General features: G+C 46.4%; 1 protein-coding gene across 1 annotated transcript in view; it reads left to right on the top strand.

Moving 5' to 3' along the window:
* Positions 1 to 14,652: 14,652 nt before the first annotated feature.
* The window catches only part of ADAMTS18 (ADAM metallopeptidase with thrombospondin type 1 motif 18), a gene marked incomplete at its 5' end in the record, with an annotated part of 123,628 nt that continues 122,219 nt past the window's right edge, over positions 14,653 to 16,061 (top strand). The window contains one exon of the mRNA XM_081032016.1: positions 14,653 to 14,761. Within this exon, the coding sequence (XP_080888142.1) occupies positions 14,653 to 14,761 (109 nt within the window). The remainder of the gene's footprint in view (positions 14,762 to 16,061) is intronic.

Genomic DNA, 16,061 nt, shown 5'->3' with positions numbered 1-16,061 from the left:
GTGAATGCTCATTGGGTGTTGCCTATTATTGTCACAAAAAATAGTAATGGTAAGGAAAATGGTGGAAATGGTAAGGCACATGGTGTTTTCAACCCTTAGCACAAGAAGTGACACAGACAGTGCTTAATAAATATTTGCTAAATGAATAACCTTTAAGATCAAGGTTTCTCAATTTCAGTGCTACTGCCATTTTGGACTAAAAAATGATTTGTTGTGGGGGTTCTGGCCTTTGCAGTGTAGGATGCTTAGTGGCATACTTGTCCTCTACACACTAAATGCTAACAGCAACCCCTGTTCTAGTTACAACTGCCAAATATACGCTCTCCCACCCCACCGAAATGTCCCCTAGGTATAAGGAACATCCTCGATTGGGAACCACCATTTGAGAGAATGAACATAGCCCCTTGATCTCAGAGGCTCAAAGTCTAATAGGAAATCCGTCCACTTTATTTTAATTTTTTGTTTAATTTTCAATGTCCTATGACAGAGCAAGATACTGAGTTTTCAGAGAGCATAGAGAAGGGCTATCACTATGAACCCATTTGAGAGAGTTTGGGGATAGTTTGAAACGCTTCCCATGGGGAAATCCAAGCTCAGGCTCATGCTAATTATGGCCTAGTGGACTGACCTTTTAGAATGGACTCATTAGGTCAATCTGAACTGGTGAGAGAAGATCTGGCTTGGTTTTACTCCTAACTCCATGCTTGAGAGAAAGCATTCCAGCATTTATATTTTAGAAGTTGACAAAAGCAATATTATTTTTGTCTGAAGGCTAAACTGATGATTAATATTTCTACCTTCTGAGGGAAATGGCACTCTTTATAGTCATGAGGAAATCAATCTCTTTCCAGCTTCTTTTCACCTGGGGGGACTAGGTAAGCAGAAAGGCAACCAGAAATATCATCAGTTCTTCTGTTAGTTATTCTGGTCTACTGAAATAGAGTGAAGCAAGGAAGAAGGACCTTTTATTTTTGCAGACCACATTAATGAGTCATTTGATACGCTAAGATAGGCCTGCCTGGAACTAGACAGGGGGTGGAGGCTAAATTGTTCTGCACAAAAAGCAGGAGAAAAGGAGAGTCTTTGGGTTTATGGAGACTTTAAGAAACATGGTGGGTGGCCAAATGGCTTATAAGAAAGGGCTATCTCATATCACTTTAAATCGGCTTAGACCTCCGTGATGTAAACCCATTTGATGGTGGCGATGGGTAACCATATTGTGGATGCACTTAACATTACTGAATTGTACACTTTTGAGTGGTTAACATGGCAAATTTTATGTTATGTGTACTTGTGATGGTTAATTTTGTGTGTCAACTTATCTGGGCTAAGGGTTGCGCAGATAGCTGGTAAAACATTTCCGGTTGTGAGAGTATTTCTGGAAGACATTAGCTTTGGAATGGATAGATTGGGGTAAAGAAGATACCTTCACCAATGCCTGTGGTCATTATGCCATCCATGAAGGGTCTGAAGACAGCAGAAAGGTGGGGGAAAGGCGAATTCTTTCGGCTGAGCTGGGACGACCATTTTCCCTTGTACTAGGACATCAGAGCTGCTGGTTCTTGGGGCTTCAGGCTCAGACTGGGACCTACACCATGGCTCCACTGGTTTTCAGGCCTTTGGATTTGGACTGGGGCTACACTGCTGGGTTTCCTGGACCTGCAGATTGCAGATAGCAAGTCGTGGGACATGTCAGCCTCCATAATTGGGTGAGCCAATAGCTCATAATCACTCTCTTCCTATATATCTATTTCTATATCATCTATATCTATATTTATCATCTATCATCTATCTATCTCCCTCCTATTGGTTCTGTTTTTATGGGAATCCCTAATATAGTATTTTATCACTATTAAAACAACATCAACAACAACAACAACAACATTTGAGTCCCTAAACTTTAGTAACAACTTTTACACACACACATGCCTTTTTTGAGTGGTTCGGGGCAAACAAAAGAGGCTATCTGCCATGGGTTGATGCGGGACAGCGGAGAGAATAGGGGAAGAGCTGAGAGTCAGTGACATTGAGAGTTTAGTGGGAGCCAGGAGGAACATGAGAAAGCAGAATTCTAGGAAGTCACTCAAACCCGGCAAGGCTGCTAGACTTCCCATAGTGTAAGGGACTTAGGGATGACATCGACTGTGTCCACATTTAGGGGCCAGAGTGAACCGAGCTTACGTAAAGATGGAGTAAAAAAGGTTCAAAAGGACTGTAATCTATGTTCTAGCTTAGAGTTTATCAATTGCTATTTATACTACCTTTTTCATAGGGCTGTCGTGTCAAAGTGGTTAAATAGCCATGCAAATTTAATACGTACCCATTGTTTTTATCTGATGCTACCTTTTCACACACCATTCCCTCTCTTTGCCTCTATTATATGGTTTACTCACTTGTCTTTACATGATGTTCCATCCATTTGATAGTTATTGTCTTTGTTTTTTTTCTCTAAGTTTTTATCCTCCTAAATTTCCTCCTTTCTCCAGCACATGCCCTAATTTTTGCTTCTTTCAATTCCCTTCCCCTGTACTATAAGCATATAAATGCCATCTTCTGACACCCAGGGATAGCTCATGTGAATTATGAAGGTCCTTTTGCTGAACTCTTGAAAGTTAGGATGAATTCCAAACACTGCCCATTCCCAGCTGAGGTCTGGTCTGGTCAGGCTTTCCAGGATGGATACACAGACATCTGGTGACTCCGGGAGCACAAGGGTTTTCTCCTCCCCTAGTAAGAGTCCCTGGAAACCTGAAAGTACTGCTGGCATGACTGGGAGTGGGTTGTACCCACTGGTCCAATGTGTCATGCTGCCCAATAAAAGATGGTAACATGGACCTTACAAGTGTTTCTAGAAAACAGCAGACCTACTTTCAAATTCTACCACTACCACTTATCCAAATTATGACAGCTGCTAATTACTTAAAATTTCGTGGTGCATCAGACATTCTTACTTTCATTTTCCAGATTAGTAAACTATTTTGCAGAGACTGCGATGCTTCTTTTCTAAAAATGTTCACAGTGTTTGGCTGAGTACCAAGTCCGCCATCAATGAGTGAGAGGAACTTGGATTGTGGTTGTCGTTGTTACTACTGTCCATTTCTCAGTCCAACTAGCAGTGGAACTTTCTGAGACCTGTGTATACCGTGTGCTTCTGTTTTCCTGCTGCAGGATTATTAACAAAACCTGTGATGGTCTTCATATGCAAAACCGAATTCAAAATTGTAGCTCTAGGGAAAAGGTACAGCCTTGTGAATCTAGTGTTTTGCGAGTGCTGTCACTAGGTTTGCAAGGGATAGCACCCTTGAAATGTAAAGTAGAAGTAAAGGTATATATGCAACATGTATTCATGGGACACTCCCCTTTTGTACAGTGTGAGACAAACAACACTTGAACCCCAAATGTGTGCTCTTTTGACGGCACAGCTGTGTGTCTGCAAATGGATGAAGAGTGAGAATGAAGAGAGGGCTGGATCTTCCTGGCCCAGCCTCACTAGCTCTGTGACTTTGGGACAATGACCTCACCTGTCAGTGAACTCCAGCTTCCTTATCTATTAAAGGGTATTAGTAACAACTCCCTCGCAGTGTTGTTGGAAGATTGGTTGAGGGTACCCTACCGAACATTCTCCGGCACATTGTTTGGCCCAGAGTAACTCAAGGAGAATTAGTCTCCACTTCCCTTGCCCGTTAGAGGGCTGATGTTGCAGATGTCCCCATGCTGCTCTATCTGTTACAGCTCAGCTGTCGCGCCCAAGGGAGCTTCCAAGTTCTTGTTAAATGTGTTATAGTACACACTCCTTTGATGGGTTATGTCCCAGCCATTAACAGTGATGGTACCAGAAATTTTAATACCTGCAGCATATTCTATATAATACTATTCGTTGAATGAAGCAGCCCATGTAAGAATACGCAATGCTATCTCAACTACGTGAAACAATGCTTACAGAAAGAAAATAGCATATTATCTGCCGTTATCTTTGAGGGGTGGATTATGAATGATTCTGATTCTCTCGTTATACTTTATTTTGCAATGTTTCCAACAAGAGCTTTATTGGCTTTGTTGTCATAAAAAATAAATATTTATTACCATTTTTAAATTACGTGATATGTGCAAACCATTCACATTAAACCTACTTGTCAGCTCTACCGTGTAGGTGGCAATTGATCTGCTTTTACTTTTCTTTGGGGGGAGGAGGTGTTTTTATTTTGTTTTTGACTGCATTCTCTTTATGGGCTTTTTAACCAAACGTGTTTCATAATTAAAGCAGGGTGTTCAAAGCTCTGTGTTGGTGAGAGATCTTTCATTTACTGTACAAGTAATTCATTGGACAGAACAACATTTAGGCAATTGTGAAGAAGTGGGTGTTTTTTAAGCATGAAGGAGCATGGGGTGGGGAGAATTTCAATTGTAATGATTTTCCTCTGTGTCATTTAGCCGTTTTCCAGGGCTTTTTCATTATGGCAGCACTGGGCCTTTTGAGGTACCTGCTTTCTAATCAGCCTGGCTGCCTTCCAGTCAGCCCCGGCGGAAACTCACTAGGCACAGGGTTTAATTGGGGCCACCCACCATGGAAGCGCTTCCCCTCTTTGTCCGGAGAGATGGAAGCTCTTAATGTGATGCACATAAAAACGTCCAGTACTGCAGGGCAGGCACAAGCGGCTCTGATGTCCCGAAGCTGTTATTATGTCCCAGCTCAGTGTTAGCTTTTCAGAGAGACTCCATCCAATCACGGGGGAGCTAGAACTTTACAGAAAGAGAGCAATATAAAGTATTAGGTTGCAGTCTGGACACAACCCCCGATGTTTGGAACCTCTCGAAATAGATCCCAGACTGCTTGAAAAATAAGAAAATACCCCCTCCCATCCCTTTTACTATTATCCCTCTGGCACCTTGGATTCCTTAAATTAATTCCTTGCAAAAACCGGTCGAGTTCCAATAATTGTTTTTCAATGATCTGCTTCTTGAAATTGTGCCTTGCAGTCTCATGGAAACACCAGCCTCGAGTGCAGTGGGGCCAAGTCTCTATGCAGCTTCTGGAAACAAACTGCCTGCGTAATAACGGGGTGCCGGCTCCGTGCAGCCCTCTCAGAAGAGTGGTGATTGTGTAACTGAGCAGATACGGTGTCCAGAAGGCCAGATCATGGCGGTGTTGTGGGTGATGCAGATAAATCGAGCGCTCTACGACCTCTGAGCATGCTTAAAATCGGGAATGTTTCATGTGGATGTGAGTGTGGCATCTGCGCGCCTCCTATGGTCTGTGCTTCCCAGGGTGACACAGTCAGCATCCTGGGAATAAGGACTATACTTGCTCTGCTTGGAGCCCACCGTAGTGGGCAGAGGGATGTGGGGGCGAGGGGGAGGAAAGAGAGAGAAAGCTAGGCTCCCACTCATCAAGTGTTTGGTCTAGCACTGAACTTGATGGTCACGGGATCCCTGTCACTCCTCCCTACATCCCTGTGAGACAGTGCTGTTCTTAGCGCCATCCTGGAGATGGGGACACTTAGGGCAAGAAACTATTTCAGTTCACTCATTTTGTGTCCAAGGCCTGTCCCTCTGACTCTACTGCAGCACTTCTGGAAAGTGAACGTGTGACAGTCACCTGGGAGCTTGATCTGATGCAGGGCAGGGCCTGAGACTCTGCATGTCTAATGAGCTCCCAGAGAATGTGGCTGCTGCTGGTCTGGGGGGCTGCATGCTGAATATGGAGACTCTCTACAATGGTTGGCTCTCACCTGGCTACATTTTAGAGTCACTTGGCGCCAGGGGGCTTTCAAAGTATTCCCACTTCTGACCCATCGGCTCAGAATCTCTGGGTGGGACTTGGCCACCATGAATCCAGGTTGGGAGCACCTGCACGGCTAAAATGGTCCAGGTGAGCCTCGAGGCACTGATTTTAACAACAGAAACAGTATTGTTTAGTGGAGGAGGGAAGGAGATGGAGAAGGAAAGACCACTGTGTGTATGAGAGGGTGTAGGAGGGAATGGAAATGAGGTGAAGCTGGGGAATGAGGGAAAGAGTGAAAACAAATAAAAACAGCTGGAACTAGCTAGTTCCCGGGCAGGTGTGGAACCTGTTCTGTTGCGGAATTCGTTCCTTATAGGAGGTAGTAGTAATAAGGTTCCATCGCTGGGGTTGATGATATCAAAAGTGCCTGTCTCAGCTGTCTGGGTCAGTTTCTTTCTGGGCAATGAGGTTCCCAATTCAATGTATTTCTAGGTGTCTAAGTGCTAGCCCCGTTCTTGGTACCACAAACAAGGGTGACAGTGGTGCACTCCCTGGTGTGGGCAGTTGAAGAGGGGGTGGTGTTTGGGTGGGGTCGTGGCCTCTTTTGTCCTTGGCTCACTTATCTAACAGAGGCCTGAGGGAATAGTAGTTGGGTGTGTGAACAAGAAAGGTGCGCTTAGCTCAACCAGGTGATGGGGAGATCTGTCCCGGAGGAGCAGTCCCCTTTCCTACCCTTAAAGGGTGACCGATGCTCAGGGCCTGAATGAAGGCAATCAAGGGGAAAAAATGAAGATTGATCCTGAGGCATTTTTTTTTTTTGTATTCATCTTTTTTTTTTTTTTAATTTAATTTTATTTATTTATTTATTTATTTATTTATTAGTTTCAGGTGTACAAGACAAGGTAATACTTAGACGTTCATCATTTATATCCCTCACACTGTGAACCCCCCTCCCCCCATCCACTATCCCTCCAACCTCACACTGAACCATCACATTATATATATAAAATTATAGTTGGCATTCTGAGGCATTTTTAAAGTAGGTTTCGTGACCAACTGACCCTCCTCTGCCTCCCTTCACCTCCCACATGCGGGGGGGTGGGTGCCCTAACCTCCCATCTCTGGAATCTGGGCAGATGGAGAGTAGTGGATTGTTTATGCTTGGTTTATGCCTTGAGTTTAAGTTCCCTCTGATGCATCCAGTTAAAAATTCCTTGTACGTGGTTGAAAATATGTGTCTAGAACTTGATACAGAGATTCGGGCTGGAATAGCAGATCTGGGAGTCATCAGCAAAGCAGACGGGGTCTGAATGCACAGAAATGGAGATTACTTTGAGAACAGACAAGGGACAAGGATAGAAGTCTGGGGAGCACCCATGTGTAAGGGACATCAAAAGAGCAGGGAAATAATTGATAAGTACCAATTAAACCAGGAAGGAAAACACAGGACAAAGTAACGATGTAGAAGCTGAGGACGTGAGAGGGTTTTGAGAAGGAGGCAGGCAGTGATCCTTAGTGTCAAACGCTACAACGATTTAAAGAAGGCTCTGTCTAAAAACGTTTTTAATGGTTTTCTCTGAATGAAAGGAGTAGGGTCTACCTCTTTATATTTCCCTGGATTTATTGTTCAATAGCTTTATTGTCCTTTCATGATTATGAAGTTATTCTTTGGTGTCTGTCCTTGGTGGGGAGAGTTTCAGGGAGTTGAGGGCAGAAGGGAAGAGTAAGTGACTGAAGACATAATGTGTCTACCTTTCCCTGCACATCCCAGCCTTGGGAAAAAGCACCCTGACGTAGTGTGAATACCTGGGAAGGATTCTGAGTAAAGGGTGGGAAGTGATGAAACTGGTACCTCGGAAATAGTAACGCAGGACAGACCAGTTGAAAGGGGAAAAGAGTTGGAGAGAGGACTCGTGGCTTAAATGGTAGTGATTTCAAGGTTTAAAGGATAGGTAGATGAATCATGGCTTCAGACTGGAACCTGTTTATTTTCCTCTTTCTTTCCTGCGTTTTGATGCATTTCATTTTTGCAGCCTAGGAAAATAGCCGCTGACAAGTCCAGGCTTTACTGATATACTGCGACAACCTCAGCTGAAAGATGGGTTCATTCTCCCAACTGGGTAGCTCCATACCAGTGAGTGATTCTAACCGGCCACCCTGAGTCCAGATCGCACCTCCTGGGCCAATAATTTATGCCTAGCAGAAAGTGTTAGTATATGTTTGAGCAGGTCTGTAGCATGGATTCAAGAAGGAAAAGGGAGATGGAAATGTTTAGAAGGCAAATTACCCTTTCCTACCGCAAATCTCATCAGACAAAAAGAAATGCCGCTCATCACGAATAGCAAGGATTCAATCCCAGGTCTTGCTGTTATACTGTGCTTTCTCTATGAATAAGAAACGAACCCAAGGTATCCCAGGAAGTACTCCTGGCATTCAAGTGGAGGTGTAAATACCGTGGGCCACAATGACTGGTTTGTAACATATTTAATTACATCAGAAACACCCAGGTGTTGGTTAAAAGACAGATGTCTGGGCCTCATCCCAGACCCACTTGATTGGAATATTCATAGGGACGCCCAAGAATGTAGTTCTAACAACCGCCCAGGTGATGTGGATTAGCAGTAGTAGTTCCCAGTCCTGGCTGTCCCAGGTATGGGCAGGATTGGCTGGTGTTAGAGATGCAGGTTGGGGGAATCGCTGGGGCAGGTGTCTGAGCCTGCGCATGCTGAGATCTTGCTGCTGGAGAACGAGAAGTCTTCATGTGACCAAAAGTCATTTCCCTCTCTTAGGCAGCCTGATGTTTTCGAGGACTTTTGCAAGGTGTACGAGTATTTTCCACTCTTCCATTGTGCAGAGAACTCCGTGGAAGCTCAGTCCTTGGGTTTGTGGAAATAGCCTAGATCTAATGTTACCTCTAGCGTCAGGCGACAAAATACTTTTTTCATAGTCCGGCTTGGGAAAGGACTAAAAAGAGACCAGGGAAGCAGCACGTGTAGTCAGAGCATCCACGGAGGGAAGCTGAGGTCAGAAGAGAAAGCCTCCTCCTATAGATAACTCAAAAGAGGGAGCCTCATCATACAGGTAAGTGAGACACGCACAGGTTGCAAAAGGAAGAAATCAGTGCCAGCGTCCTCAGCAAGTGCCATGCGAGACTGAATATAATGCAAGGAAGGGAAAATAGTCGGTAATCCCTAAATTGTGTTTGATGACAACCTATTTACAAAGCTAACTGTTACGCTACGAGGTTCTGCTTGCCTGCTTCCTGTACTACCACTGACAAACAGAAAACAGAAGTTGTTGCATGTCACTTGTTTGAATTTTGCTCTATTTTGTGTTCTAAAGCAAACAGCTTCTCTTTCGGGATGGTTATCTCTAAAGAAGATAGGAAAAGTCCAGGCCTGCTGCTCTGTGGTCTTCCACCCCTCCTTCTTCCTCCCGTTTAAAAATTTTTTTTATTAAATTTATTGGGGTGACATTGGTTAGTAAGACTATATAGGTCTCAAGCGTACAATTCTATAATACATCATCCATATATTGCATTGTGTGCTCACGACCCAGAGTCAGTTCTCCTTCCATGACCATCTATTTGATCCTCTTTACCCTCTTCTACCACCCTTCCCCACTTACCCTCTGGTGCCCTCCCCACTGTTTTTGAGGACGGTGTTGCTAATTGCACTTCTGTCCTGAGACACTGGCCAGAAGGCAGCCAGCCCTTCTCAGGACTTAAAGGACGATAATATAATACATTTCCATGTCTTTATTTTTCTTTTTGGCTACTGTGTTGAAATAAGTTAAGCCTTGCTTTCTGTTTCTGTTTCACCCTGTGCTAGGTTTGGATGCATGGCTCTGGATGACTTTCTCTTTGGGCATGAAAATACTTTCTGTGGGAAACTGTCAGGAATCTGTTAAATAAAACCCGACAGAACTATTCAATGCAGCTTAAAAAATGCCAGAGGAAGGGCAATATCCTTCTGCGCTCTGTATGGGAAGGAGAGGAGAAAATAGGGGTTGTTTTATAGCACAGGAAGTCAGCTGTGGTGGGAGAGGGGCTAGAAGTTTCTTACTTTCTGTGGAAAAGACACGTGCATTTTCATGGAGCAGAGATCCAGGGACAGAGAACAAGTACCAGGGATTGCCATTTATTTCTTACTCTGGCCAGGAGGAGGTACTTGACTTAAGGTATATTATTGTGAAGAAAAGGGTAAACTTATGTCAGTGTAAAAAGAAGAAAAGGCAATGCCTCAAACTATACCACTGATTTTAGAGAGGAAAAGGGGAAATGTTTTTAAGTAGTTAAGAGGGAAACTGTGGGATCTCTCCATTTCAAATTTTCCCACCATTTCCTCCCTCCCCCCTCCGTCTCTCCCTCCCTTTCTCCTTTCCTTCTTTCCTACCTACCTACTACTTACAAATATTTACTGAATGCCTGCTGTGTGCCAGGTTCTGGGCTATGTTTGACCAAATACAGCACAACAGGGATTTTTTTCCTCTTTTTTCTTTTTCCCCATTGGTTTATACAATGGACTGAATGTTTGTGCCCCTCCCCCCATTCATATGTTGAAACAATCCCCAGTGTGATCGTATGTGGGGCTGAGTCCTCAGGAATGGGATTAGTGCCCTTATAAAAGTGATCTCAGAGACCTGCCCTGCCCCTTCCACCACGTGCAGACACAATGAAAAGAAGGCTCTCTAGAACCAGCAAGCAGGCTCTTACCAGGCAGAATATCCTCTGGAGACTTGATCTTGGCCTTCCCAGCCTCCAGAACTGTGAGGAACAATTTTTTCTTGTTTACATGCCACCCAGTCGATGGTATTCTGTTATAGCAGCCTGAATAGCCCGAGTCAGATCACTGTAAACTTCAGATATTTGTTACAGTTTCTTAGATTTATAGTTTTAACATCAACTCAATTTTGTATTTCCAAGTAACTTAGAAGTGGGTGCTACTTTGCAATTCATCACAGAAAGGATGGGCCATTTGCTCATGACTCTTCTGTGACCGTCTAGAGACAGTTTATATATATTGCAGGGCTAGTTCCTGGAATATTGATGGTATGAAATCATTCTGGAAGTTATGGCTTTGCAATGTTTGTAGACCAGCCCTACAGAAGAAGTTGGACCTGATCATCTGCAAATGAGTAGAACTGGAAATTTCGTTCTCTAGGACTAGTAGTGAGAAATGGGTCTTGGTTTCTGTACCAAACCATGGAGGGCTGGGATCTACCACGTGCAAAGGCTTACTGGGATATGGGAGAAGAGCTGCAAAATCAGTCGGGGATGGGACACTGACATTATTATGTTCAAGAGGAGGCCTCCAGTCCCTCAAAGGGTGAGCACTCAACAAATACAGAGGGTACCAAAAAAAGGATACACATTTTAAGAAAGGGAAAAACTATTAAAATTGTAATACTCTATACCGATAGCAAAAGATGAATACAAGTTCACATTTGACATCTGCAATGACAAGAGGTGCTCAAAGTGGTTCCCATCAGCGTCCAGACACTTCTGATGACGGCGAATGACTGCTTGAGCGACGTTGACCAACGTGTCCACCTGTATACATTTTTTTGGCACCCTGTGTTTGTTCAGTTGAATGACAGGCTATGAGGCTTGAGGTTGATGGAGGAAAATACCCCAGAAGAGGTCTGGGATCTACACTATACATCCGGATTCTCACCAGGGGTGATTTTGCTCCCCAGAGAACATCTGGAAATGTCACAACATTTTGTCACAATTGTGGGGGTGCTACTGGCATCTAGTGGGGAGAGGACAGACATGCTGCTAAATGTCCTACAAAACACAGGACAGCCTCCGCCACAAAGAAAGATGCAGCCCCAAATGTCAATGGTGCTGAGGTTGAGAAATGCCACAGTGTCGCATTGAGCATAGGTCAGAGTGGGTCTCGGAGACTCTAGACCTAACCTTGGCGAGTAACCTCTATGACTGGCCGCCAAAGAGGGAGACCCAAGGGTGACGGCTGGCTTCATGCACATATGTCTCATGGAGAGATGCAGATGAGGAACGTGATGATTTTCAGTGGAGTATGAACACAGCATTTACAGCTCGCTTGCTTTAGTGTTTACCTGATGATACAATTCCCGGTGCTGTCCTTCCCAGTCTCCTTTCTAATCCAGTCTGTTGCTTGGGGATAAGACTTCAAGCCCTGTTTGTATTGCATGGCCTTCATGTCCAGTTTCCTTTAATATCCTGTTCTTGGACTGAAGTCACATAAAGCACCGGAGTCCCCAGTGTCAGAATCACCCAAGGTGCTTGCTACCTTGTGTACATTTGAGGCCTACACCAAAACTACCAAATCAGAATTTCCATGGCTCAGGGCTCAAGAATCTGCATTTAAAAACAATTTTTAAAAAAATTCGTTTCAGGTGTAAGAATCTGCCTTTTAAAGCTAGGAGCACAGGTGATTTTGCTGCAATTAAAGTTTGACATAGGATGCATGAAGGTACAGAAATATGGGATATCGTCTCTTCTGACTTTTAAAGTCCCTTTATGAAGCTCAGAAAAAATATATTCACTTAATCCTTGGGATACCCTTTTGATGTATTACATGTATTCCTATTAAAAAATAGAGGCCACAGGAGCTTAAGCAGATCACGTAGAGAAAGCCCCGTGTTTTGTTTAACCTGGATTTTCTCACTGTGAGGCCATTCCAAAAAGTTTTGCCTTGGGCAGAGTTGTACCACTTCCTGTGTGTCTACAGCCGGGGTTTATCTCTTTGTCACCATGTCCAACGAAACAGACTCTGCATGGTGAGCTGTCACTTGCCCTAAGCACAGACCTCATCTTAACCAGCTCAATACCCTCAAGACAGGGTATATGCCTCCTCCACTGCCACCAACCTGGTCCAAAATACTGTCATTGCTCACCTTGATTCTAGCAACAGCTTTCTTATTCCCCTGTGCCTCAGCACCTTCAATCAATATCCACACGATCCACACCGTTTTTATTGGAGGAATGTTGCCTTCTTCTCTCTCTCTCTCTCTCTCTCTCTCTCTCTCTCTCTCTCTCTCTCTCACACACACACACACACACACACACCTTAAATCTGACTCCTACATGCTTCACCCCAGTCTACAAGGCCCTGTTGACCTGGCCTTCTGCTGTTTCTCTCTCTCTGGCCTGTATCTTTTCCATCATGGCAAGCACTTTTCCTAGTTCAAGACCTTCACCTATGCGTGCCCTCTCCTGACACTTGAGATCTTTCTCCTTTCCTCATAAAACTGACCCACTCTCTTTGGTTTTATTTGAAATGTCAACTCCTGAGAGACCTCTGACACACACTCTTATTCTCACCCCCACCCCCAACTAAATTCGATTTGCTGTTACTCATCTAATTTAGAAGCCTATGCTTTTCCTTTTGAGTATTTGTGATCATTTGGTTCTAGTCTTGTTATTGAGTTATCCAATGAGAGCCTTTCCCTCTGGCCTGTGGGAATATCTTTTGTTTGTCACTGCAAACAGCAGGGATCAAATAAGTGTACTGAGTAAATGAATAGGCATCCAGGAGATGGGACACCCATTCCTGGTGATGGCAGCGACGTTTGTAGTGGCTGATTTCTGCAGGTTGGTGTGTCTGGGGCGAGGATTCCATCTTGCGGAGTCGGAAGCATGGTCACTTGGAGAAAACATCCAGGAGAAGAGGTGAGGCTACCACCAGCTGCCTGTGTGTTCTTTCTTTTGTTTTCTTAAAATTAAATTTATTGGGATAACATTGGTTAATAACATTATATATGTTTCAGGTGTGCAACTTTATAATACAACATCTGTATACGCTACGGTGTGTTCGCACCCCAAGTCTCTAGTCTTCTTCTGTCATGCTGCAGGCAGTGACAAGGCTCCAGCCCCCCAGGCGGCCCTAGATTTGCGAGTTGAGATTATACATAGCTAGGCTATCTTGAGCGCATCTAACCCAGTTTCTTCATTTTTATCAAGGGATTAATAAGTCCCACTCTTGCAAGGATAGGGCCCCCAGGTAAATGAGATAAAGCAGGGCACAGTACCTGGCATTTGGGAGTTGCTGAGAACGCTCAATACCTTGGTTGTCTCCCCAGGCAGAGGACTTGTAAAGAGAAGGCAGCAAAGAAGTCGCGCCACTTACCTGAGCCCCCCCCTTCCCAGCCCATCTCTACGTGCACTTAAATTACGTTTCCTAAGCCTGACCCAGGGCGCTCCGCTCCCTCTCTCGGCGGTGGGTCCCGCCCTCCCCCTCACGCTCCCCCAGCCTCCCTTCCCCCTTCCCCCCCTCCCTGGGAGCGGGAGCTTGGAATCCCACGCCCTTGCACCAGCCCGGGGGCTCGGACGGGCCCGGGAGCCGCTGGTCGCCAATCACCGTGCGGTGGAGAGGCGGGCGCTCGGCGCTGGCGCGCTGGGGGAGCCAGCTGGCGCTGCTCTCCCTGGGAGCCTCAGACTCTTGCACAGACCCAGACAGACGCACAGACTGGCGGGCAAGCGCGCGGGCAGGCACGGACAGCGTCCCCCGGCCGTTTGCGCTCGGAGGCGCGCGCCAGCCCCGGCCCGGCGAGCCTCGCGTTCCCCGCGGGAAGCCGCAGGCGGCAGCTCCGCAGCCGGCGCCGGCAGGAGGGAGGGCGCGCGGGCGGCCGGAGGCGGGGAGGCCCCAGCGCGCCCGGCCCGCGATGTGAGCGGCGGCCGTGGCGGCTCCCACCTGGCGCCGCACCTGGAGCGCCGCGCTCCGGGGCGCCGGGGAGAATGCGCGCCGCCCGCAGCCGCCGCGCCCGCACCTGACCATGGAGTGCGCCCTCCTGCTCGCGTGCGCCCTCCCCGCCGCGGGCTCGGGCCCACCGCGGGCTCCGGCGGGACTGGGGCGCGTGGCCAAGGCAGGTGCCCGCCGAGGGGCGCGCCTAGCGCGGGTGGCAGGGGGCACCGGGCGCAAGCCCCACCGCGTCCCTCACGCGCGATGTCACCTTTTCTCTTGCAGGCGCTGCAGCTGTGCTGCCTCTGCTGTGCGTCGGTCGCCGCAGCCTTAGCCAGTGACAGCAGCAGCGGCGGCAGCGGATTAAACGACGGTTCGTATTTTGCCCCTCACCCCCAGAAGGGGTCTGTCTAGGCACTTGGTCTCCTTACACCCTAAAGAGAGAACAGGTAGAAAAGTTCACCCCCTTGTTTCCCCCCACCCCCACCCCTCCACGGGGCAGGTGTGTGCGCGTCTTGGATATGGTTCCTGTTGGGGGGGGGAGGATGTGGCAAAGATTTTGAACTTATCAAAAGAATCAATGCCTCAAGCTTCAAGTCACATAAATGAGAAAACAATACTTTCCCTTGTTCACAGATGGCTTGGGAAAAAAAATCCTACTGCAGTGAGAAATTAGAAAGGAAGTGGACATTGACCAAGTTGATATCAAAAGGCACCTTCCTCATTTCCTTCCTCTTCTGGGAAAGCAGGCAGGAACTAATTCTTGCTGGGGGATGAAAGAATATGAGGCCCTTTCCTTCCCCCATCTTCCCCCTCACTCTCTTTTCCTAGTCTTCTCTCCCTGATCCCTTCTGTCCCAGATTCCCAAAGACCACTGTTACAGAGAGAAAAGCAGATAGCTTGGGGTATCTGGGGTCTTTACCACTTCTGAGGTTCCCCAGCTGAAAACCTCCAGAACACTCTTCATTTCTGTAATTTATTAACTTCTTGATGGCACCCAGAAGGAAAACCCTTGTTTCCATTGTTCCTACTACCAGCTACAGGAGAACGGCTGATCTCTGATCCAAGGTGTCTAGCAAGACCTTGATGTCCAACCAGATTCCCTAATTTTTAGCCTTGCAGGGTTATCTCTTTCTCCTGTTACGGGACACGGGATCACACGGGGGAGGAGGGAATGGCCGAGTCATGGAGAAGGGCTGCATCAGGGAGTGGGTGAGTGAGGGAACAGAAGAAAACCAGGAATTAGCTCTTGAGATATTCACCTTTTGTCCAACCAGCAAGGTTGGCTGCAGTTTCTCAATCAACCTCCCATTGTTCCGTTAGGGCCAAATGGCTGCACATCACCTGTGTTCCAGCCACCACCTATAAGGACTTCATCTTTAGTCAGCGCCTGAGCTGACTGATCAGATCATTCTCTACAGGTGCTCTGATTGCCCTTCTTCCCATCAAGGACTATTGCCCTCAGACTGCTCATTCTCCCCCTTGGAAACAAACTAGGAGCAGGTGTCTGGGTGGGTGGGTCGGGAACAGGCTTTGCCGGCTAATCCATTAAAGGCTGGCTGGGTAAAGCTCCAGCCTGGCCTCTCAGCAAAAAGCAGGCAGAGTTTCAGACGGTTTTGGACAAGAAGGTAAGAAACAACTTATTGGAGAGACTCTGTCTGGAGCATGTGTCA

This window comes from Rhinolophus hipposideros (genome assembly GCF_964194185.1).
Source record: "Rhinolophus hipposideros genome assembly, chromosome: 21".
Taxonomy (NCBI): domain Eukaryota; kingdom Metazoa; phylum Chordata; class Mammalia; order Chiroptera; family Rhinolophidae; genus Rhinolophus; species Rhinolophus hipposideros.
This window is presented reverse-complemented; position numbering and strand designations above follow the sequence as displayed.